This window comes from Macaca fascicularis, chromosome 1 (genome assembly GCF_037993035.2).
Source record: "Macaca fascicularis isolate 582-1 chromosome 1, T2T-MFA8v1.1".
In the NCBI taxonomy this organism is placed as follows: Eukaryota; Metazoa; Chordata; class Mammalia; order Primates; family Cercopithecidae; genus Macaca; species Macaca fascicularis.
The window spans coordinates 210,414,541-210,440,000 of record NC_088375.1 but is presented as its reverse complement, the minus strand read 5'-3'; the positions used below and the strand labels follow the sequence as shown (position 1 = coordinate 210,440,000).

The 25,460-nt window shown below is 40.2% G+C and overlaps 1 protein-coding gene and 1 pseudogene across 48 annotated transcripts in view; one reads left to right on the top strand and one right to left on the bottom strand.

Annotated features, from left to right (window-relative positions):
• The window catches only part of SRRM1 (serine and arginine repetitive matrix 1), a 29,620-nt gene extending 6,232 nt beyond the window's left edge, over positions 1–23,388 (top strand). For 4 of the 48 annotated variants that reach the window (XM_005544413.4, XM_065527642.1, XM_074016646.1 and 1 more), the window contains 14 exons: positions 219–334; positions 1,672–1,875; positions 2,674–2,868; positions 3,173–3,292; positions 5,117–5,391; positions 10,944–11,024; positions 11,529–11,615; positions 13,154–13,298; positions 13,672–13,713; positions 17,263–17,373; positions 19,535–19,999; positions 20,530–20,725; positions 21,807–22,016; positions 22,299–23,388. In XM_005544413.4, coding sequence (XP_005544470.1) covers positions 219–334; positions 1,672–1,875; positions 2,674–2,868; positions 3,173–3,292; positions 5,117–5,391; positions 10,944–11,024; positions 11,529–11,615; positions 13,154–13,298; positions 13,672–13,713; positions 17,263–17,373; positions 19,535–19,999; positions 20,530–20,725; positions 21,807–22,016; positions 22,299–22,403 — 2,352 coding nt within the window. In that variant the 3' untranslated portion in view covers positions 22,404–23,388. Of the gene's footprint in view, positions 1–218; positions 335–1,671; positions 1,876–2,673; positions 2,869–3,172; positions 3,293–4,570; positions 4,609–5,116; positions 5,392–5,912; positions 5,940–10,943; positions 11,025–11,528; positions 11,616–13,153; positions 13,299–13,671; positions 13,714–17,262; positions 17,374–19,534; positions 20,000–20,529; positions 20,726–21,806; positions 22,017–22,298 lie in introns of those variants that run through there. The other 44 variants (XM_045377913.2, XM_065527682.1, XM_065527684.1 and 41 more) reach the window with 27 other exon arrangements.
• LOC123571232 (small nucleolar RNA U13) lies at positions 17,430–17,524 on the bottom strand (annotated as a pseudogene).
• Positions 23,389–25,460: the final 2,072 nt, after the last annotated feature.

Genomic DNA, 25,460 nt, shown 5'->3' with positions numbered 1-25,460 from the left:
TTAACTTTCAGTGAATTTTTATTTGTAAATGAGTGGTGATAATACCAATCTTAATGTGTGTCTGTAGTGTGGGTGAAGAAAGAACAGTCTGGTTCAAAAGAAGAGGCTGGTGAAATGATAGTTAATAGCATTGGTGTTTAACACATGTGGAAAGTAGTCTTCAGTTTGTTGTTCTCAAATGTTCAATTATGTGTACTCTGAAAACCTGGTCTTTGCAGATTGAACAAGAAAAATTGGCATCTATGAAAAAGCAAGATGAAGACAAAGATAAAAGGGATAAGGAAGAAAAAGAAAGCAGCAGAGAAAAAAGGGAGAGGTCTCGTAGCCCAAGAAGGTATCATGCAATAGATGCATAACTGATGTTTTACAGGTACTTTAGGTCTTGAGAAATTCTGTGTGTAGAAACTTCCTTAGTTAAAAAGGAATCTAACAACGCTATTCAAGGAATTTCTTCCATCATGCAGTTTTCATGGTGAGCTATGGCTTGCCTCTGGACTGAAGAAACCTGTCATCTTTTGTTTGAGACAGATAATTTAACCATCAGTGTCTCGCACATCTTGATGAGTTGTCCAACTCTAAATTCCTAAATCAAAACTTTAAACTTTTCTTCCATATTGCTTTAGTTCATAACAGTTAATTTGGGTTTTTTAAAATGTACTCTGACTCATTTTTTCTTTCCATTTCCTTTCTTCTAAAAAGAAATCTGTACTCGAAACCTGTACTCATTAGCCATTCATGTAATACTTACCTAATTCCCTGTTCTGCTTTTCTTAGATGGTTGTACTGAACCCAAACTTCAGATCATTTATTTGTTTTCTTCTTCCTTCCAATGAGACTATTGTTAGGTTCACATTTTTAAATCCACGACTCAGCTTCTGTATTTGTGGTAAAAGGTGAGAACTCCATTAGGCTTTTTATTTTTAGAGTTCTGCTTATTTCTTTCATAAATGTCTGCTGGAATTAGTAAGAGAATTGGTAATTTCTTTGTCCCTTTCATTTATATATTTGATATTAAAATCTCCTTGTGGAAGTAATACTTACAGAGCTAAGCACAGATTGTCATGGTGGTAGCTACTTGACTATTGATGAAGTATGCCTGCCATTTTCCTTCTGTGTGAATAAGAAAAAAAACCTTTGAGTTAGGCAGGCTATTATTAAACAAAAAGAGGGCTTCTCTTCCAAAAAAGCTATCTTCTTCATGTTTGATATATTTCTCTTTTCTGAAGAACATGTTGCTTTAATGGTACTAGTCATTTTTCTGGCATACTGAGGCTCTTCCTGATGAACTCCACTGTAATCTGTCCGCATCTAAATGTTACATGTTTGGGAGTTTGATTTGTTGTCAGAGATTATCATTGGTTTTAAAGCATCCTCTTTGCCTCTGAAAAGTTGGTCTTTTGAGCTCTGGGAATGATAAAGAACCTAAGTCTAGAGTCCCAAGTCAGTGCTTTCCTCCCTTATAACTGATATACTCGAGAGTGTTATCTTTCATTTGCTTGTCTTTCTCTTCCCTATCAAGTAGGTGAGATTAGGATGTCTTATTTCCATAGGGAAACATCTCAGATATAAACAACAGTAGTGTAACTAAAGATTAATCCTCACTTCTCCCTTTGACTCCTCTCTTCCAATCCATGTTATTTAAAAATCTGAAAAAAATTGCTTTCATCCTAGACGCAAATCCAGATCTCCTTCCCCTAGAAGACGATCTTCCCCTGTCAGGAGAGAGAGAAAGCGCAGTCATTCTCGATCTCCCCGTCACAGAACCAAGAGCCGGAGTCCTTCCCCTGCTCCAGAAAAGAAGGAAAAAACTCCAGAGCTCCCAGAACCTTCAGTGAAAGTAAAAGAACCTTCAGTACAAGAGGCTACTTCTACTAGGCAAGTACATAAAAATTCATTTATAAATAATCACAATTTTAGATTAATAATGACTGCAAATAATGACATCTGAGTTAAACTAGTTATTCTCCTTTTAGATTTTTTAAATTATAAAATTAGTTTGTTGAAAAGAAATTGTTTAGGAAAACATATTTAAAGAAAATGCCCCAAAGGGTGACCATTACTATCTTTTGGTTAAATTGTTTCAGGTATTTTGTGTATTGTAACTTGCTTTTTTTCCTCAATGTATTGTGGACAACTTCGCACTTTTAAGAAATGTATGTGGTTGCCAGATGCAGGGGCACATGCCTGTTATCTCAGCACTTGGGGAGGCTGAGGTGGGTGGATCGCTTGAGCTCAGGAGTTAGAGACCAGCCTAGGGCAACATGGTGAAACTCTGTACTAAAAATACATATATACACACACACACAAATTAGCCGGGCATGGTGGCACATGCCTATAGTCCCAGATGCGTATAGTCCCAGCTACTCAGGAGGCTGAGGTGGGAGGATCACTTGAGCCTGAGAGGTTGAAGCTGCAGTGAGCCAAGATCATGCCAGTGTACTCCAGCCTGAGTGATAAGAGTGAGACCGTGTCTCAGAAGAAAAGAAAGTGTACGCGGTTAGAATTATTAGTTGCTCGGTTTCACTGATAGGTGTGTATGTATCTTTTGGAGCTAGAGACAAGTCTGTAAATTTTGAAAAGGTTTAGAAATAATTTATTACATCATTGTATAATGATTTAGAAGTCTTGAGTACAAGAAGGCAAAAGAAAAAAAAAAAGCTTTTGTTTCCACAGTGACATTCTGAAAGTTCCCAAACCTGAACCTATACCAGAGCCTAAAGAACCTTCTCCAGAAAAAAATTCTAAAAAAGAAAAGGAGAAGGAGAAGGCCCGACCACGATCTCGGTCACGCTCCAAATCAAGATCCCGGACGCGGTCCCGCTCTCCTTCTCACACTCGACCTAGACGGCGCCATAGATCCCGATCAAGGTGAGTTGTGGCTTTAAGATCAACAAATATCTTAGGTTTTATATGCTACTGTACTGGGTACAATTAGATAAATAATTTCAAAGCAGTAGAAGATGTTTAGTACAAATAGTTTTTGAATGTACACAGAGAATTTGAGGACACTTTTCTGTGTACCATAAAAGTGTCTGCATAAATGGAAAATTGTGATCCTTGAAATTTATTTTTTAGATGTAGCCATTAGAAAAAAGATGTAGCCTTAGAAAACTAAGGCAAGAAATTCCTCACTCCTGGTTTATTCAGGACCTAATTCTGTTTGTTATGGCAGATCGTATTCACCTAGAAGGCGGCCAAGCCCAAGAAGGCGGCCATCTCCTCGAAGAAGAACTCCACCAAGAAGAATGCCTCCTCCACCAAGGCATAGAAGGAGTAGATCACCTGTAAGACGGTAAGATTTTTAAAATTTGGAAGTGTCAAGTGTTTGACACTTCTGGATAATCTTTCTTTTAGGATAATCTGTAAATTAGTGTCCCTGGAAGAAAGAACTCATAGGTGATATTAGACAATGTCTTCTAAAGAATCTGTTTCATTTGAAGTGTAATGCAATTGTCCTTGTTATGAAAAATGTCTAGTCTGGTGTTGGAAAGTAAACGAGAAATTAATCATCTTATTGATACTTTTCTGTTAACTTTTACCCTTCTAGAGTTCACCAAGAAATCCTACTAAGTAAGGGAATTGGCCATCTTCTCTTTGGCTTTTAACTGGCTTCTGAAAAGTAGCTGATGATAGGACCAGTAAGCTCCTTTTGCCAGTATTAAAGTAAATCATTTGCTATTATACTTTGAGAAAAATACTTTCTATGAATTTTTTGTAAAATTCTCAGAAAATTCTCATTATAGAAGTAATGAGGCTTATAAGTAATTCAGACAGAAATAGTATAACTTGGAAGTTTTCCATAATCCCGGGGGAATATATCTGTATTCCATAGATATAATTGTTATTACTAGTTTAGTGTCTATTTTTGAAAACCCCGACTGTACCAGTGTTCTTTTTCTTAAATCATTCTAAAATGAGCATATGATAAAATATTTCAATCTTGGACATATCACTTTAAACAAAAAGTTAGTGGCTAAATCTACCCAAAGTAGAGTCCTAGTGCACTGGTAGCAGAGTTTTTGTGCCTTCTTGCAATACATTTCACCTGGCTTTGGAAGAAATGCCAATGATTAAGCTTCCAGTTTTATCTTGGACAGAAGTTTTTGTTTGAATCTTTTAAAGTTCTTTTCAGGGAACCAAATCAATTTGGAAATAAAGAGGGGAAAAATCAAGTAAGCTTTGTAAAGTTACTTTGTTTCTGCAGTCAGGTTTTTCAGAGTCCCATACGTTTGAAAATTCTCTTTGGGGAGGGGTTGTCAAGATATATTGAACTATTACCACTATTACAAAGAATTGATGTGTTACTGCTCATAGAGGAGATTAGTGAGGTAAATGGTCAGTCAGTTTTCAGGCATCACACTTTTCTAATTCCCCTTTAGGAGAATAGTAATGCTGGTGCTTCCTAGTACGAGATTAGTGGAAACAGCTATTTCTTATACCGGAGTTTTGCAAACAGCATGTTTAAATTGTGCTTACTCAGCCATTTAGCAGTCAATATTTTACAGATTGTTTAAGATTCCCTTTCAGCCAGTTTTTGTCTCACACTTAAGGTAGGGTTTCTTTTTTTCAGGTTCTCAGGAATTCTTCCGCCAAAGGTGAATTCTGCAGGTACACATAATTGCAACAGAACTTAACACAAATTTTGCCGCAGAATTCGAGAGGCCCCTGCTTCTAAGTTTATGTAGCTAAATGAATTCTTAGTTTTGCACACCTTTTTAAAAAATGCAACCTAAAGGTTTCTCAACATTGTGTTATTAAATGAAAAATACCTTGCCCCCAAATTTTGTATGCAAACTCCAAAACACCAATACCATTCCTAAGGCAGAAGGACTAGTTATTTTATTATAGCATTCAACCTGACAAGTTTTATAACTGGAGAGAGAACACAGACAGAAGCATTTATCAGATTAAGTTGTTTATATTTAGTCTCAGAACTAGCTGTTTCCTGGCCTAGGTTATGGTTTTTTTCCCCATTCTTTTGGACTCATTTATGTGCTTAGCTACATAAACTCAAAAGTTGGATTAAAATAGCTGTATTTTTGTGTAAACTGTTCATACCTGTAAGGCCGTTCTTTAAAAGTGTGCAATTAGTGAATATGAATACTTCATTCCACAGAAGAAGACGTTCTTCAGCATCCTTGTCTGGGAGTAGCTCATCATCCTCTTCATCTCGTTCACGGTCACCACCAAAGAAGCCTCCCAAGAGGACATCCAGCCCCCCTCGGAAAACTCGTAGGTTATCTCCTTCAGCAAGTCCTCCAAGGCGAAGGCACAGGCCATCACCTCCTGCAACTCCACCACCCAAAACTCGGCATTCCCCAACACCTCAGCAGTCAAACCGTACAAGAAAAAGTCGTGTTTCCGTGTCTCCAGGGAGAACTTCAGGTAAAGGTAAAAATCAAACACAGATGAAACATGTTCTCTCTTTCTTTGACTACAAAGCATAGTCAGTTACTGCACCTGCTTACTCTCAAAGTATAAAATAGCTAGATAATATTTGTGTCTGATACTCTCTGTAAGTTTGCTTATAGGCCTACCTCTTTCCTGCTTTAAAATCTTGGGGCTTTTTTATGTGTAAAAGCATTTTGTTTTTAGCAATGCCCTCTGGCATTGTGCAGGTGGATAAATCTTTTACCAGCCGTGGGCTGTTTGAGTTGGGGTAACATATCGAAGTTTGCGTTGGCATGATAAGGGATCATTTTATTACTATGAGGCCAGTTAACTTTTTTTTCTCCTGAAGATTTTTGGTTTGATATCTTAAGTAAGAGGACTTCATATTCTCTTTTAGTTCTTTCTTGGCCGCGTTGCGCTCCCAAGCAAAGGACATGGTGTCCTCTTAAAAGCTGATTTGTTTTTTTAATTTAGGCTCTAGGCAGGGTTCTTCTGAGTGTTGTCCTTGCTTTATTCTGCAGATTGATTTCTGAGGAATTTATGATCTGTGATCCTGCCAGGCAAGTAGAATGCTGTGTTAGTCTGAGTGAAGGTTGTGGTCTATTGGGGTTTGTTCTGTGAGCATTAAATACGCATGGAAAAAACTAGTGTCCATTTGAACCAGGCTCTCTGGAGCTTAGGGCTGGAATGATACAGCCTAAAAGGTGAGTAGTAAGGGATGGGGAGGATCTTAAAAGCTGCTATAGCAATTGAATTTTAAGGAGCAATCTGTAGGTTAACACATACTGGGGTTGTTATGATCATATTGAAAATTTCATGTTAGAGCCAGGTGTGGTGGCATGAGCCTGTAGTCCCAGCTACTCAGAAGGCTGAGGCAGGAAGATCACTTGAGCCCAGAAGTTCAAGGCTGGCTTCAGCACCGTAGCGAGATCCTGACTCTTAAAAAAAAGAGAGAAAAAACTTCAGATTAGAAACAAAGAAATGGGGATGGACAAAATTTTCATTATACATTTTAGTGAGCTTGATGAGATCGGCATTGCTAATTATTCACCCTGCTGCCTTCTCTCTCCACTCCCCAACGATGCAATGTGGTGATACCTAGGAAGGCAAATTTTGCTTTCCTTTTTTGTATCTGTGACAATGAGGCATAGATAAGCTGACAGTGAAAGGGTGACCAGCGGTTTATGGTAGTCTTTAAAAAGTAATGTTTTCTGAATTGTGACATTTTTATTGTAGTGATACATTGATTAAATAAGACATGGACATTTTTGTTGGCCCCTTATACAAGCAGCTAGTGAAAGTAGAGAAGACTGTAACTGTTCCAGGTTCAGTCCTCAGTTTGAGAGAGGGGCTTCAGGATCACTATTTTTATGACCTCATGTACCATACTGCTTTTCAGCATTGGGAAAATTTCAGTCCATTTTTAGTTACCATGTCCAAATCTGATGCCCATGGCCCTGACCTATTTTGTCTTTTCCTGTGAAGTTTGTACTTCTGAATATTTACTCTTTGTCTGGAGCCACAAAGCTCTCTAGGGAAAAAAACAAGTGTTTCCACCTGTTACTTTGCAAAAACACATCAAATGATGATTTTTTTCTATTTTTTTCATATAGCCAAAGAGTTGCAAAAGTACCTGAACAGAGGGACCAATCTTTGTTAAAATACGTTGATTGTTAAGAATTATTAGGTACCTTTTAAAAAGCATATGCACAGATGCTAATTTCTTGTGTTTTGGCATATATTTTTTGCAAACAAGACAGAGTGGATATGTACATAGGAAAGAAGTAAGCCATGGTGAAAATAAGTAGTTCTGTGGGTTTTGGGACAGGGCTTCCATGTCCAAACAGCCTACTCAAAGAGAGGCGCTACAGGCTCTAGTCAGAGTCTCCCTTGTGACCACTGGAGCTGAATATTGGTTTGAGCTACTTGGAAATAACCTCTCCTCCACCTCCTCCCTGCTCCCCAAAATAGAGCCAGCATCTCACTCTGTCACCCGGGCTGGAGTGCAGTGGCCCAGTCATAGCTCATTGCAGCTTCCAACCCCTGAAATTACAGGTATGAGCCACCACACCCGGCCTAGACATAACCTTTTATATTGGACTGATCCTAGCCCCCTATGATGAAATTTTGGAGCTAGAAAAGACCTTAACAGTTGTCAGCAAGAAACAGATTTTCAGGTTAGTTGACTTGGTCAAGGTCAACCAGCTAGGAATAAAACTTGAGTTGCCATTCCCAGTTAAATAATGAATACTTTTCCCAGCTTTCCTACACCAGAATTCCTCTTTGATTGCTAGAGGTGAGAGGTGGAGGGCAGGGTTGAAATTGTTTAGCTTCTCTGTCTGGTAGTGTAATTTCAGAAATTACTTTGCAGTTTCCACTACTTAAAACAGTAACATCATTGAAATGTAATAGATACTACAGTTATATTTTCTGTAGTGGCCACTAATCAGGGCCTTAGGGCTCTGTTCTTGATAGTGGGCAAATGGAGTGGGAGGGAGGCAGGAAAAGTGTTTAGGGGAACTTACAGGTTAATTATTTGAAAGAGAGTATACAGTCATCTGAAGGGATCTTAGGGGAAACATTTGTAATTATTGACATCTCGTTAAATTGACATTATCTTAGTAGTACATAAAATAGTGCTTTGAAATCAGTGGCACAGTCAGTGAAGTATGTTAACATGATTGATACTGGTGGTGGCGGTGTGGTAATTTTACTTAGATTAGCTTGGCCACATAAATTGTACTCTCTATCTAGACACTTAATGGTTACTTTACTATTGCTGGTCACAGAATAACTTATAAGTGATCTTTTAGGCAGATCTAAGATTAATAATTAATAGGACTGTTGGAGTAAATTTAAAATTCTGGTTTTAAAGTTGCCTTCTACGTTGTCTGACTTCATGCTAGAATGATTTTGTCCCTTGAATACTTAAAATAAAACAACATTACCAAAAAGTAAATGGTGTAAAGTCTCATCTAGAAAAATAGAAATCTGAAGGGCTATTATAATATTAATAATGCTGATTCAATTGTATGAAACCAGAGTAGGAGTATATAAATGATCCTTGTTTGATGGTATAAATTTTTCTTTTTTTGGAGACGGAGTCTTGCTCTGTCGCCCAGGCTGGAGTGCAATGGTGCGATCTCGGCTCACTGCAACCTCTGCCTCCCAGGTTGAAGCGATTCTCCTGCCTCAGCCTCATGAGTAGCTGGGATTACAGGCGCATGCCACCACACCCAGCTAATATAAATGTATTAATAAAGACTACTTTAGCTAAGTAATTAGTGAGAAATTGAATCAGGATGCAACTCCAGATGTGTATTTCCATTGGGGGAAAATGTAAATAATGTTACAATTCACTGGTATTATATAATGAATAGGCTTTTGCCAACTATCTGGTAAGCATAACCACATTTTTAATGTTTCTTAGGGGAAGATGTGTCCAATCAGTCAGCTTCCAAAGCAAGTTTGGGAACCCAGTTCTCTGAGGTGGTAACTTGGACATGCACTTTTTAACTAGATGCCCGTAATATCTTTTCAGAAATTGAGGATTAAGTAACACTTAAAAATATGGACTTAAAAAAAGAGCCTCAAATAGTTAACAATTTTAAAATATTTTATTTCTTTGGATTTGTTAAAATACAAGTATGAAATATAGTTGGCTATTTGCACTGTCATGATTCCTGATATCTAATTGAGTGATAGCCATTCTTTACCCAATCCAGTGATTTGTCCAAATGGCTTATTACGTAGAAATTTTAAGAAAAGTCGCTGGGCGTGGTGACTCACGCCTGTAATCCCAGCACTTTGGGAGGCCGAGGTGGGCAGATCACCTGAGGTCGGGAGTTCAAGACCATCCTGACCAACATGGAGAAACCCTGTCTCTACTAAAAATACAAAATTAGCCAGGCGTGGTGGTGCATGCCAGCTACTCGGGTGACTGAGGCAGGAGAATCCCTTGAACCCGGGAGGCGGAGGTTGCAGTGAGCCCAGATCGTGCCATTGCACTCTAGCCTGGGCAACAAGAGCGAAACTCCCGTCTCAAAAAAAAAAGAAGAAAAGTCTGTTCATTGAAAAGGCATACCGGTAAATTCTTCATTTTGATTTCTTTTGCAAAGATGCAATTACTGTGTTAGATCACTGGTTCTCTAATTACTGCCCCTTGGAATAAACCATTACAGAATTCTGAATGTGAATGTCTGTTAAATGAGATGTATCTGCATTCTGAGTAAAACATTCCATGATAATTGCTTTAATCACACAAAACAGGTATCAGGATCCCGAGGGGATCAAATTGTCAGTAGGTTTATTTCGAACTGGGATGTTCTCAAGTGGTGTTTCAGGTTAATCTATGGTATATATATGTTTATATGTGAATATACTTAACAATTTTAGTTGTAGCAATGGATAGATACTATAAGCAGAGATAGTTGTTCAGATCAAAACCGATGCCCTAAAAATAGACTCTTGGATTCACATCTTAGCTCAATTAAATTGTCTTTGTGACTGAGGTGAAGTTGCTTCTTTTTAAGCCTCAGGTTTCCTCTTTATGAAATGGAACAGGGAGAAAGGGATGTGATACCAGCAACTGTGTTAATAGTATGTCCGATACAGCAGGTTTACCAAAGGTAGTTACCATATTTCTATGTCATTGGCAAAAGACAGTTGGATAATTCAGAGGATACCCACTGCTCTCCTACTACTTTAGCTATAGAAATGCCTTTTTTTCTTTCTAGCTCTTTGGAAAGAATTCTTGAGTCTTCGTATTTAATAATTTTTACCATTTGTGGCGGTCTGCTTTTTTTCATGGGTAGCTTAAATCCCCTGTGCTGTTGTGAAGATTATGCTCTACATAAAGAACCTTTAGTCTGTTGGGCAGCCATTCTTCTTTTCTAGACCAAATATCTTTGTGAAAGTTGCATCAGATCTTATTTCTTAATCATTTATCATCTTTTACTTTTCTGAACCCACCTATAGTGGTTGCTTAAAAGCTTTCATGTTGATGAATTCTCTGAAAGTGTGAGAGAGAGTGTGGGTGTGGAGGGTGTGTATTTTAGGTTGTGAAGTGCAAGTCGCACACAGAGGTTTACTTTACTGAGCTTGTTCTCCTCAGTAGCAGCTCCCAATTTCCCTTAAATGTTGGTTTTCTTGGGAGAATCTCAAGATTTGAAAATCATTGTAGAACTTCTTGAGGCTTTTCATTAAACAGTTAAAAAATTCTTGCCTCACTTCAGATAGTGTTCGGATATGACAAAAAGGTCTTACAGGAATTTTTTAATTCTTCATAAATTCTTTTTGAGAGTAGTGACACCCATTTTTGTAATAGCAGGAAGGCATCTTGGCTGGGTGCAGTGGCTCATGCCTGTAATCCCAACACTTTGGGAGGCTGAGGCAGGAGGATTGCTTGATGTCAGGAGTTTAAGACTAGCCTGACTAATATAGTGAGACCCCATCTTTATTTTAAAATAATAATTTTAAAAATTGAAAGAAAGGCATCTTGTCTAGACCTTTTTTTGTACATAAGCTTCTTTTCTACTCTTATTCTTTTTTAGTGACAAAACATAAAGGTACTGAGAAAAGAGAATCCCCTTCACCAGCACCGAAGCCTAGAAAAGTAGAGTTATCTGAATCGGGTAAGTTTGTTGTTTTTTTGTGGTGTTTTGTTTGTTTTTGTTTTGCTTTTCTTAAAGCTGATTTTGATTTTTTGCACATTTGGTCATCCCCTTCTGCTTGAAGATTAAGCATAGGATAAGAGCTAAGACTCTGAAGTCAGACAGACTTGGTTGGAATCTCCTGTTCCAGAATTTAACTGTTTCTGTTTTAATTATCTGAGCCTTTCTTCTTTCAGCTCCGAAATAGGGGCAGTAGAGGTTTTTGACAGTTAACTGTATCTGCTTATAAAATGCTTGGCACCCGCCTGACCTGTAATAAATGCCTAAATACATTTTATTGTATTTGGTGAAGATAGTCTAAATCAGCATGTGAATTGGCATTTTAAACTCTTTTTTTAAAAAAATATAGTAGTTGTATTTTTGTTCCAACCAAATGAAGGTTTGAGAGACTATTTTCCTATTCAAATTGCAAATTTTCTATATGCGTAACTAAAGAAACACTTTCTAAATGCATCCATCTTTCAGAAGAAGATAAAGGTGGCAAAATGGCTGCAGCAGATTCTGTGCAGCAGAGACGCCAGTACAGACGACAAAACCAGCAGTCTTCATCTGGTATGGACGGTGATGAAAGTTTTTTTCTACCTGTATTTCCTAATAAATATTTGGTATATGTATGTGTGCAGCACGAGTACTTAACTTGCCTACATAGAAATCTGTCTGAGGAGGCAGGATTGTTTTCTTTTTTTGGTTTTAAGTCCTTTTGCAAAATTTAATCTTCTGTTACATTGTTATAAAAGTAATAGGCCCTGGCTGGGCGCGGTGGCCCAAGCCTGTAATCCCAGCACTTTGGGAGGCCGAGACGGGCTCATCACGAGGTCAGCAGATCAAGACCATCCTGGCTAACACGGTGAAACCCTTTCTACTAAAAAAATACAAAAAACTAGCTGGGCGAGGTGGCAGGCGCCTGTAGTCCCAGCCACTCGGGAGGCTGAGGCAGGAGAATGACGTAAACCTGGGAGGCGGAGCTTGCAGTGAGCTGAGATCCGGCCACTGCACTCCAGCCTGGGCGACAGAGCGAGACTCCGTCTCAAAAAAAAAAAAAGGTAATAGGTCCCTAGGATACAATAGTGAAACAGAAGTATAAAATTGGAAGAGTATCGTTCTTTTTCCAACCTCCCAAAGCTTTTATTCAGAAATTTTATTCAGAAAAAGGAAAGAACCCCACAGAAGCTCAACTGTAGATATGTTGCCTCCCTTTTTAACTTAACAGTGTATTTAGAACATCTTTCCCTATTAAAAATCTAGACTGGCCGCAGTGGCTCACACCTGTAATCCCAGCACTTTGGGAGGCCGAGGTGAGCGGGTCACTTGAGATCAAGAGTTCAAGACCATCCTGGCCAACAAGGCGAAACCCCGTCTCTATGAAAAATACAAAAATTAACCGGGCATAGTGGCGCACACCTGTAATCTCAGCTACTTGGGAGGCCCAGGCAGGAGAATCCCTTGAACCCAGGAGGCAGAGGTTGCAGTGAGTGAGCTGAGATAGCACCACCGCACTCCAGCCTGGGAGCCTGGGCAACAGAGCAAGACTTTGTCTCCAAAACAAAAAAAGAAAAAGAATCTACCTTATTATTTTGCTATTTGCATTTTTTATTATAAGAACATACCAGGCTGGGTACGGTGGCTCACGCCTGTAATCCCAACACTTTGGGAGGCTGAGGTAGATGGATAACTTGAGGTCAGGAGTTTGAGACCAGCCTGGCCAACGTGGCAAAACCCTGTCTCTACTAAAAATACAAAGATAGGCATGATGGTGCAGGCCTGTAATCCCAGCTACTCAGGAGGCACAAGCGATCTTTCTGCCTTGGCCTCCCAAGGGGCGTGAGCCACTGTGCCCAGCCTAGACTTCTTAGGGTGTGCCATCTTGATTGGATTACACTGTGGAAATGATTTCTATGTCTTATTTAAATAATGAATATGCTTGGCTTTGAAATCATTGATCATATATTGATGATGATTCCGTTCAGAACTGATGGTCTATATACATGCTTGCTTGCCCTAGTGAACGCTCCATCCACCTAGATTTTGGAAAACTTGGACAGATTCAAGCACAAACCTAATGTAATATTTTTTTTATTGTGTAATTATAGACTCTGGCTCCTCCTCCTCCTCAGAAGATGAACGACCCAAGAGGTCCCATGTGAAGAATGGTGAGGTTGGCAGGCGGCGGAGACATTCCCCTTCCCGGAGTGCTTCTCCATCACCACGAAAGCGGCAAAAAGAGACTTCCCCTCGGTAACATCTTTTCTTCAGTGATGTTCACTGATGTTCTGTAATTGTGATGAAATTTGATAACTTGGGATTATTTGAGAATTTGATTAACTTCTTCAAGTATTTGGATATGGTTGGATTTTTGTTTGCTTTTTAGGGTTTTTGTTTTGTTTTTGCTTTGTTGGTGGTTATTAATATTTAATTTAGAACTGGTGAATTTTAAACCACCATGTCATATATGTGTGCATGATTAGAAAAATAAGCCAAATAATTATAACTTTAACTCCTGAACATCTTTGAATATTTAAAAATGTCTCCGTTAATGGTACTTAACCCACCCAAGTAAATAATTTAGTGAATGGAATTCTTGACATTTGTTTTTCTCCACTGCTCTCAGGATGCAGATGGGAAAGCGATGGCAATCGCCAGTGACTAAAAGGTTGGTTAGATACTACTTTGTAAATTAGGGTTACATGTCAAAAATTGTAGTGACTTAATTTCCTATTTAGGTGACCTCATCTCATTCTTAAATATATGGTGACTGTGGCTATGGATGTGCAGATCCTAAGTTGTTTTGGTTTGAGTATTTTTTTAAACACGTTAGATTAATGATAGAATTATACATGAGCTATTTGGTTTAGACCCTCATTTGAACTTAGATTTTTAATATCTGGTTGTGCTCTTTTGTGATAATTTGCATCAACTTACATCAAGCGGCACATGAATTTTTAACAGTATCTGGATACTTTTCAAGACATAGGATTAATTGCTCCTTAGATTTGGCGGGAGGGACTTTGTGGTGACATTAGGGAGGGCAGGAAAAACTAGGGAGAAACTTTAGAAATATTAAAAGTGAGAGGATCACAAGGTCAGGAGATCAAGACCATCCTGGCCAACATGGTGAAACCCCATTTCTACTAAAAATATAAAAATTAGCTGAGCATGGTGGCTCGTGCCTGTAATCCCAGCTACTCTGGAGGCTAAGGCAGGAGAATCACTTGAACCCAGGAGGCGGAGGTTGCAGTGAGCTGAGGTCACGCCACTGTACTGCAGCCTGGCAACAGAGCTAAACTCCGTCTCAAAAATGAAGAGATAAAAGTGAATGGAAGGCTTTGGCCCTGTTCAGTCTTTCCAATAGTGGAAAGGTGGGTTGCATATCTTTTTTTTTTTTTTTTTTTGAGATGGAGTCTGGCTCTATCACCCAGGCTGGAGTGCATTGGTGCGACCTCAGCTCACTGCAACCTCTGCCTCACAGGTTCAAATGATTCTCCTGCCTCAGCCTTCTGAGTAGCTGGGACTACAGGTGCATGCCACCACACCCAGCTAATTTTTGTATTTTTAGTATAGAAGTGGTTTCGCCATGTTGGGCAGGCTGATCTCAAACTCCTGACGTCAAGTGATCCACCCACCTCAGCCTCCCAAAGTGCTGCGATTACAGGCATGAGCCACTGGGCCCGACCGGCATATCTTTATTGAAACTTTTGATTATTAGTATCAGTGTGACCATAAAACTGTAAACTTTTAGAGCCAAATGCCTAATTCAGGTCTTAATCTCGTAAGTGAGAAGATAGAGGCCCCAATGTGGTAGTTTCTTAGGGCCACAAAGTGACAAAGTCGGATCTTAGACCTATACGTTTGACATTACACTAGTCTGTCTTAACCAGCTGTCTGCTTTTGGGGGCCTTAGCTGCCACTGAATTTTGAAGTGTTTATCCTTGCTGAAGCTATCCCACTATCCTTTTTGTAGCTCAGTTTTTGAAACTGTGTTGCTTTAGGTAATCTCATCAATAAGTGTTTTCTGGGAAAGGAACCAGTGAGCAGTGTTTGTGATGAAGCAAAGCACAGGGTATTTACACTGTGGAGGAAACTGCTGCATGATAATAAAAGACAAAAACCTAAAAAAGATTAGTTTGGCTGCTAAAGCATTCCTTTCCCAGCTATAACTACCTCTGACTTTTGTGAAGTTGCTGGCACAGCAGCTAAACAATTGCTTTACAGAGTTAGATTAGTGGTGCAATTTCTTCTCTTTGATCTCCCCTTCCCTCCCCACCCCGCCCCACACACCAAATTATGGAACTACTTGTTGTTCTGGAAAGAGATTTCTCACAGCAGTAAAATCAACACGAAAATTTATTGCTGTACTCCAGGATGTTTTTGTTTTATTTCTCGTCATTTAAAAAGTATTTTAAGTTATATACCAGCAGCTTAAAGTTTAATGCCATTAAAAATTGCCATCAGGTGCCTAGGATTTAGAGATGGAGGAAGGATTATTTGGGATTATGCTTCAGTATCATATTTTAGAAGGGGAAATGGAGGCTGGGTGCGGTGGCTCATGCCTATAATCTCAGCACTTTGGGAGGCTGAGGTGGATGGATCACCAGAGGTCAGGAGTTCAAGACCAGCCTGACCAACATGGCAAAACCCCGTCTCTACTAAAAATACAAAAAATTTAGCCGGGCGTGGTGGTGCATGCCTGGAGTCCCAGCTACTCGGGAGGCTGAGGCAGGAGAATGGCTTGAATCTGGGAGGTGGAGGTTGCAGTGAGCCAATATCGTGCCATTGCACTCCAGCCTGGGCAACAAGAGCAAAACTCCATCCCCCCCCAAAAAAAAAAGAGGCTCACACCTGTAATCCCAACACTTTGGGAGGCCGAGGCGGGCGGATCACGAGGTCAGGAGATTGAGACCATCCTGGCTAACACTGTGAAACCCCATCTCTACTAAAAATACAAAAAATAAGCCGGGCATGGTGATGGGCACCTGTAATCCCAGCTACTCGGGAGGCTGAGACAGGAGAATGGCGTGAACCTGGGAGGCGAAGCTTGCAGTGAGCCCAGATCGTGGCCACTGCACTCCAGCCTGGGCAACAGAGCGAGACTCCGTCTCAAAAAAAAAAAGAGAAAGAAAAGAAAGGGGAGATAAAGCCTGGTTTTGAATATTTGATATGTATTTAGTGTGAGGTCTTAGTCCCCACAAAGCATAAGCAGATTTAAGTTGAAAAATTTAGTGGTGAATTTTAGGATTTTGTCTGTTCAGTTAGCAGAGCTTTCTTAATTTCAAAGGGGAACCAAGACAAAACATAATTCCAGATTCACAGGAAGCATGAGTCCTGTCCTGGGCAAAAAAAAATTAAGAGCTTGGAGCAGAGACATCCAGATTTGGGTCTTAAGCCACTTGTGACTATTGGCATTTTTGAATTTCTGTATTAGTCTCTAAAGCAGTTGATTCCTAGTAAGGAATCAGAATCACCTGGAAAGCCTTTCCCAAAAACACCTGGCTGGACCTTAGCCTAGACCTGGTAGACATAAATGTCACATAAGCTTACCAGGTGGTTCTAATGTGCATCCCCAATAAAAAGCAGTGCTCTGATGTGCTGTTGCTGAACTTTTTCACTCTGTGTCATGTCAAGAATGTTCTGTATTGTGATCCAGAGTAAAACAAAAATTTCACAAAACAGTATTTACCCTTGTCACAAGTAAAACACTGTGGTTTTATTAATTGTTTCAATGCTGCCACCCAGGGTCTTGACTAACGGTCTTGACCTGTAGTTTGAAAAACACTGTTCTGAAACTTAGTAACCATTGCTGCCCTTGGGGTTAATGATAATTGAAACCGTGTTTTCTGGGTCACTGTAAATGCCACTGACTGAAAGTTAACTATAGGCCAGGCGTGGTAACTCACACCTGTAATCCCAGCACTTTGGGAGACTGAGGCGGGCGGATCACCTGAGGTCAGGAGTTCAAGGCCAGCCTGGCCAACATGGTGAAACTCTGTCTCTACAAAAATATTTTTAAAAATTAGCCAGGCACGATTATGGGTGCCTGTAATCCCAACGACTCAGGAGGCTGAGGCGGGAGAATTGCTTGAACCCAGGAGGTGGAGGTTGCAGTGAGCTGAGATCGTGCCATTGCACTCCAGCCTGGGCGACAGAGCGAGACTCCATCTCAAAAAAAAAAAAAAAAAATTAACAGTAATTCTTCTTGGTTTAGTGGTAGACGGAGGAGAAGTCCATCCCCACCACCCACCAGAAGGCGACGGTCTCCTTCTCCCGCCCCTCCTCCTCGACGGCGCAGGACTCCCACACCACCACCACGACGAAGGTACTTTGTCAAATACGCTAACTGGAGCGTCTCCCCAACTCCCCCAACCCCTGACATATCAGATGAGTAACGGGGCTCACTTCATAACAGGGTTGGAGAGAGGCACAGCTCATGAAAACCCAATCATCGTGCTTAGGAACTACAAAAGGATCTCTGAATCTTTCTGATTATTATATCTTATTAGAGTAAGCAGACTAGCATTGTTCAGCCAGTCATAAAAGATCACATATGATTCCATCTATATGAAAAGTCTAGAATACACAAATCTATAGAGATAGAACACAGATTAGGGTCGGGTGGACATGTGGATGGTAATGGCTGCAGAACTATATGAATATACTAAAATCATTTAATTGTATACTTTAAATGGGTAAATAGGTGGATTTTATAGCAGGTGAATCACATATTGTGATAAAGATGTTAATACATTGAAAGGTGGTATTGACTAGTAATTGCAAATAGAAAATTTAGAGATTCCTGTCAGATAGCTCTTACCTAAATAATCAAAGATAACATCCTCAATAAAACATACTGGCATCATGTATTTCCTGGATACTTCTGTAGTATGCTTACCAGTTATGCCGAACCTCAGTCTAATTATTAGGAAATACCAGAGAAACCCAAATTGAAAGTCATTCTACAGAATACCTGACCAGTATTCGAAAGTGTCAATCATGAAAGACAATGACAGAAACAGTCACAGATTGGCAGGAACTAAAGAGATGTAGGGTCCTGGAGCAGAAAAGGGACATTCATTAGTGGAAAATTGGGGTTGTTTTGCTATTTTAGTAATACTGAGTTATCACTGAGGTTCATTTTATAGTTTTGCTAATTTTCTTATGGTTATATAAAATATTAGCATGGTGAAGTGGCAGATCTCCTATTTTTGTAGCTCTTCTGTACATCTACAACTATTTTAAAGTAAAAATTAACATTTAAGTTTTAATGGCATTGCTTGGATATGTTGCCAAGCAATGTAATGGCATGCTGCCACCTTTTTTTTTTTTTTTTTTTTTTTTTTAAAGACAGTCTCACTCGGTCACCCAGGCTGCAGTGCAGTGGCACAATCTCAGCTCACTGTAACCTCTGCCTCCTGGGTTCAAGCAATTCTTCTGCCTCAGCCTCCCGAGTAGCTGGGATTACAGGCACCTGCCACCACACCCAGCCAGTTTTTGTATTTTTTGTACAGATGAAACCATGTTGGCCAGGCTGCTCTTAAACTCCTGACCTCAGGCAATCCTCCTGCCTTGGCCTCCCAAAGTGCTGGGATTACAGGTGTGACCAACTCTGCCCGGCCTGGCTGCCACTCTTGAATGCCTGTTATGTGCCAGGCAAAGTGCTAGGCGCTTTATATGCTTTACTACTAGTCCTCAAAGAGACCTTCCTTGATAGTTGGTATTGTTTGCATTGTTCAGGTGAGGAAATGGGAGTTCAGAATTACTAAATAATTGCCCAGATACAGTGATGAAACTGTACCCTACCACATTTCCAAAGTATATGGCCTGTTGTAAAGCTAACTCTGGGCAGGAATTTACTTTGATCTACAAGTCTGCAAGATCCAAGAGGAAATTAGGCAGTTTGGCCTGATAAGTGGTCTTCTAAGAGAAAATGGAACAGTCTCTTTGAGGGGAGGTAGAAGTGTCTTTAAGGCTTGTGCAGTGAACTCTTTAATTATTCATACAGTGTCCAAATGCTAATTCAGAGAGGACACCATGTCAGAGACCTCTTTAAAGCACGGACTTCCTAAAGTGACCATAATAGAGTTTTGTTAATAGAGTTACTTGGTTATTATATAATAACTGATGTTCAGTTAATACAGTGCAAGATTCTCTTTCCAAAAAACATTGTTGATTTCGTATAGATGTTAAAAGACTTGACGAATTCACACCTTCTGAAAATTGCAAATTTGTTAATCAAAATGTCTTTTTTTTCTTTTTTATACTTAGTCCTGCAGACAAAGTGTCCTGTGTTGCAGTCAGCTGAGATAAACAAGTTTTATTGATATTTAAGTGAGAATATAAAGATGGCATGTTCACTTGTAAATATATTCCCTTTGCCTAGTGCTAACTACAGTATAGTCAAACCTGCTGATTACTTTTCTCTTCATCCTGTTTCTGTATTTTGTTGAGCCTTTCGGCTTAATTATGTATCTTTTTCCTAGGACTCCTTCTCCTCCCCCACGCCGGCGCTCACCTTCTCCTAGAAGATACTCTCCTCCAATACAGAGGAGATACTCTCCTTCTCCACCTCCAAAGAGAAGAACGGCTTCACCTCCTCCCCCTCCTAAACGAAGAGCATCACCATCTCCACCACCAAAGCGGCGGGTCTCCCATTCTCCACCTCCCAAACAAAGAAGCTCCCCAGTCACCAAGAGACGTTCACCTTCATTATCATCCAAGCATAGGAAAGGGTCTTCCCCAAGCCGATCTACCCGGGAGGCCCGATCACCACAACCAAACAAACGGCATTCGCCCTCACCACGGCCTCGAGCTCCTCAGACCTCCTCAAGTCCTCCACCTGTTCGAAGAGGAGCGTCATCATCACCCCAAAGAAGGCAGTCCCCGTCTCCAAGTACTAGGCCCATTAGGAGAGTCTCCAGGACTCCGGAACCTAAAAAGATAAAAAAGTAAAAATATTTTATGCTTTTTCATTAGGAATACTTACATAGCTCTTTATATTTGGAACCTTCCCGCCCCCCCCCCCATATAAAAGGAATAAGTTATGAATATGAGCTTTTAAGTCAAACTTCAGGTACTATTTACAGATCCTGTTCCATTTTTGAGATAGTTTCTATGGCATAAGTTAAATGCCACGGGCTTTTAGTTGGTTCTTAGCAGTTATCAATTTGTTTTTAGGGGTATGCTTCCAAAACTAAACTTAAGTAAGAAATAGAACATTTCTTGTGTGTGATGTAAGGAACTGACATTACTAATCTTATATAAGAAGCATCATTAACAAAATGGATAGAGGATTATGAGGCTTTAGCCACCCTCTAGGAAACATAGGGATGTAAATTGGATATATGTTAGTAGAATCAACCAGCAATCTAAGTGGTATATTTGAAATTCATAACCTGGTTGTCCAGTGTAGTTGGTGGTTTTCTCATGTGAAGAGGTGTCTGTTCTCAATGCTGAATGTTTTTTCCTTTTTGTCTAGGGTTGCTTCCCCAAGCCCACAGTCTGTAAGGAGGGTCTCATCCTCCCGATCTGTCTCCGGGTCTCCTGAGCCAGCAGCTAAAAAGCCCCCAGCACCTCCATCCCCTGTCCAGTCTCAGTCACCATCTACAAACTGGTCACCAGCTGTACCGGTCAAAAAGGCCAAAAGCCCAACACCGAGCCCATCACCGCCAAGAGTATGTGTCTGCCTTATTTTGGACACCCTTTTATAAATATGTATGTGGTCACTTTGAAGCAGAGAAAATGTCATTGGGGCATTAAAATATTAGTGTTTAAACTTTTTTTCCCATTTGTGAGTTATATATCTGATCTTGGGCAGGTTTCTGTATTGCATAAAATCAGTGGTTAGATGTCCATCTGTTTTTTGTTTGTTTTTCGAGACAGGGTCTCAGGCTGTCACCCAGGCTGAGTGCAGTGGGATGATCATAGCTCACCGCAGCCTTCCTGGACTCAGGTGATCCCTTCGCCTCAGCCTCCCAAGTAGCTGGGATTACAGGCACATGCTGCTACACCTGGCTGATTTTTTGTTTTTAACTTTTTGTAGAGACAGGGTCTTGCTGTGTTGACCAGGCTGATCTTGAACTCCTGGCCTCTAGTGATCCTCCTGCTGTGGCCTCAGATGTCCATATTTAATTGGGTTGACTGAATAGTTGTGCAAGCTAACTTGTGAGGAGTTTTAAGTAATTGCTTAGAAGTGTGAAATTGAAATATTATGGATTAAATTATAGGAGCCTGCCTTTTACATAAATTTGGTATGTGTGTCATGAGGAAGAATCAGTCATCCCCACTCTAAAGATAGGAGAGCTCAGATGGTAGCTAGAGACATGGCATTCATACAGGCATGTGTTTAGACTAATGGCGGGTACCATTTATTAAAAGTCTGATACACGTTAGGCAAGTATTGTGGGTGATTTACAGATATTCCCATTTAATTTTCACAAGAGCTTTATCAGGTAGGGATTATTACACTTATTTTAGGTAAAAAGGTCTCAGAAAAAGTTCAACAATTTGTCTAAGGTCAAATAGTTCAGGAGCTGGAATTCAGCTCATCCTGGAGATAGCCCCTGACTTTGAATACCTTTCTTGGTGATAATTGGCCTTGGGTCTTCCCCGCTCACACCCTCCGAAGCCTTTTGGAAATCTTGAGATTTGTTCATTGGGAATTTGAGGAAATAAAATGTTCAGTTGGACAGAATATTAATCAGATTGATTATAAATGCTGGGTGTTTTTTTGTTTTTGTTTTTCCCCCTTCCTAGAATTCAGATCAAGAAGGAGGTGGAAAGAAAAAGAAGAAAAAGAAGGACAAGAAACACAAAAAGGATAAGAAGCACAAGAAGCACAAAAAACACAAGAAGGAAAAGGCTGTGGCTGCAGCTGCTGCAGCTGCTGTGACCCCTGCAGCCGTTGCAGCTGCCACAACCACATTAGCACAGGAAGAGCCGGTGGCAGCGCCAGAGCCGAAGAAGGTATTTATGAACTCTGTGTATGGCTCTCTTGCAGTATACGTACAGATAGCAAAGTCACTTTATTTTGAGAAGTAGCAAAATTGTTTTTTCTACTAATTGACTACTCTGAGATAAAATTCACACACCAAACAGTTAAGCCATTTACAGTTTGTGGTTCCCTGGGTTTTAGTATATTCAGTCGTCGGCCATCCCCACACTTTGATTTTGCTCTTTACTCAGCATTTCCCACCAGTGTTTTAAGACTTAACCAAGTAAATTCTGTTGTTGTTGTGTTTTTTTTAGGAGACTGAAAGTGAAGCTGAAGATAACCTTGATGATTTAGAAAAGCACCTGCGTGAAAAGGCCCTGAGATCAATGAGGAAGGCCCAAGTGTCCCCACAGTCTTAGGGGGAAATGTTTGTTATGATGTAAATTTTATTTGGTTTGTACGCAGTTCAATTTCAAAATTGCTAAAATGTGTTTGAGCTTTAGACTATAACATTTGTTGTAATAATTGCTAGGTTGAAGTTCACCATGTAAAAAAAGGGGGCATGGATTTACATTGCAAAAGGTGTCCACAGTGTATTAGTGACATTCTTTCATTGACAGCTGACATAATTCATTAAGTGAAATAATTTAAGCCAAAAAAAATTCCCTTTTTAAAAAAGGGGGTTTAAATACTGTTGGCATTTTTATGGTTCCTTTAAATGCCCTGGCTATTCCTAGAGGGGGTTTTTTGTTTGTTTTTTTGGTTTTGATCTTCTTTTTGTTTTTCTTTCTTCTTCTTACATTTTTTTCATTTGAGTCTTAGCTCCCATTTAAGTTATGCTACTGACCTTGTATGGTCTGTAAGCTTGCCCAGAAATAAGACCACTGTTTTGAACTACCACAAAAGTATAAATGAATATTTTAATGCCACCATCTTTCCTGTTGCCTGTGGAGTCTCTGCTGAAATGAATCAGGATTCGAGCTCTAGGATGAGACAGAAAATGAAAGCATGTTGTTTGCCAGGACACTGTGGGTTTATATGGATGTGTAACAAGTTGATTTGGAACACTGGACTCTCATTCTGTTCTTCTGGTTTTGTTTTTTTGTTTTGTTTTTTTCTTTTGTAAAGGCAATGAGCTAGTCCCAGAAAGGATCCTTCAGTTACATACAATTTGTTTAATGAAATGTCATGGCTCTGTTCATATCTTTGTCTTGTTCTTCCGATTGGTATATACAAGTTTCAGAGCTCTTGTATTTGGAAGGCTGGAAGGGCCCAGACTTTGGAATAGTGTCTTGGTTTCACTGTTTTTGTTTTGATTTTTTTTTGTTTGTTTTGATTTTTTTTTTTAAACTAAAGCTATATAAAGCTTGTGGATTAAACAGAATAAATTTCTAAATTTAAAAATTTTGCCACTCACTTTTACTTACTTAATAGTGCCTGTGTAAACCCTTTGGTGTGTTGGAAGTTGGGTAAGGGAAAGAAAAGGTGATGAAATTAAGGTTTTACCATCTTTATTTCAGTAATTACTGTGGTGAGTGCTGTAAAGGGAAAGTCTCAGCGTGTGATTGGAACATTTAGAATACTGGTGGGAGAAGTCCATCAGGCAAAGGGAAGAGCATTGCAGTCAGTGTCTGTGTATTCCCTGAGGCAGAAGGAGCCTGGCATGTTAGCAAGTGAACAAAGGCTAAGGAATGACGGGAACACCCTCTGTCGGCGTTGTGTGAGTGTGTGTGTGCACGTGCACGTGCACGCTCGTGCTTAATATTTGGCTATGTACAACCAAGTCTGTTTTGCATTTAAAACTCAGTGGAACGAAAATTTGGGGAAACTTGGCGTTGTTAACATAGTATGAGGTAAAACAGCAACATCTGTATGAAGGAAGTTCACCAGAACTGAGCAGGTCGACACATGTATGGTTTGATTATAAGTTCTGGCAGTTGAAGCAAAACAAGGAAGAAAATGCCTACAATCTTAATTTCTTTCTTTCTCTTCTTTTTTTTTTCTTGAGATGAGGTCTCGCTGTGTCACCCAGGCTGGAGTGCAGTGGTGTGATCTCAGCTCACTGCAACCTCCACCTCCTGGGTTCAAGCGATTCTCCTGCCCCAGCCTCCCGAGTAGCTGGGATTACAGGTGCCGGCCACTACGCCAAGCTAATTTTTCATATTTTTAGTAGCGACGGGGTTTCACGTCTTGGCCAGGCTAGTCTCAAACTCCTGACCTCAAGTGATCCACCTGCCTCGGACTCCCAAAGTGCTGGGATTATAGGCATGAGGCACCACACCCGGCCATAATGCCATAAAAGGCATACCAAAATTAACATGTCCAAAATAAGATTTTTAATATGATCTTCTGATCTCAGTCCATTTCAGTACCTGTCACTGTCATTTCTTCAAAATTGAAGAGTCCTTATAATCAGTGGCCATACTGTCTACTCCCCAATACTCTTGCATGCTGTTCCCTACAGCCCAAGTCACATCACAGGTGTGCTAAAATCCTCAGAAAGCAGTTTCAGAATAAAACAAAAATGTCTTACTATGGCTTGTAAGGGCTAATAGGATTGGGCCAAATCTGCTTTGGTAACTTTATTGTCACTCAGCAGTCTACTCGAGCCATGCTGGCCACCCTGTCTTCCTTTTTTTCCAAAAAGCTGACTTCTCTTTCAGAGACTTTTGTACCGTGCCCACGGTTCTTTATCCTGGAAGGCACTCCTGGTCTTACTGCTTGTTTCTTTACTTGGTTTGCCTCAGACACTTCCCCAGTTCCCTCTCCTTTGTTTTCATGGATGTCAACTTTTGCTACCTAAAATTATGCATTTACTACCTAAAATAATGCATTTGCCACCTAAAATGATGCATTTTTGCTCGCTAGGAAGCTGGTCTTATTCTTGGCTATTTCCCCAGTGGTACAAACCAGTGTACCACGATACACTGTATTCCAGTGTATTCATTCGAGGAATGAGTAAATTTAGTTGTCATTGCATCCATACTGGCCAGATACTACTAGGGTTTGAGGTAAAGTGAAGAGGCCAGACGCAGTGGCTCAGGCCTGTAATCTCAGCACTTTCGGAAGGACGAGGTGGGGGTACTGCTTGAGCCCAGGAGTTTGAGACTAGCCTGGGCAACATAGGTGACCCCCCTAAAAATTAGCTGGTCATGGTGGCATGTACCTGTAGTCCCAGCTACTCCAGAGGCTGAGGAGGGAGGATCATTTGAGCCTGGGAGGTCAGGGCTGCAGCAAGCAGTGATTGTGCCATTTCACTGCAAAAAAAAAAAGATGATTGCTGTCCTTAAGGAGCATCCACCTACTGGGTATGCAGACATGCAAACAATTTACGGACTGCACACTGAGTCTGGTGAACCAGGATTTCTACCATAGCTTCTACTGAATGGTCTTGGGCAAGTTACTTGACCTTGAAGTGATGCCATTTCCTCTTCAGTGGAAATGATGGAATCTACCTCAGAGTTTTTGAAGATTTA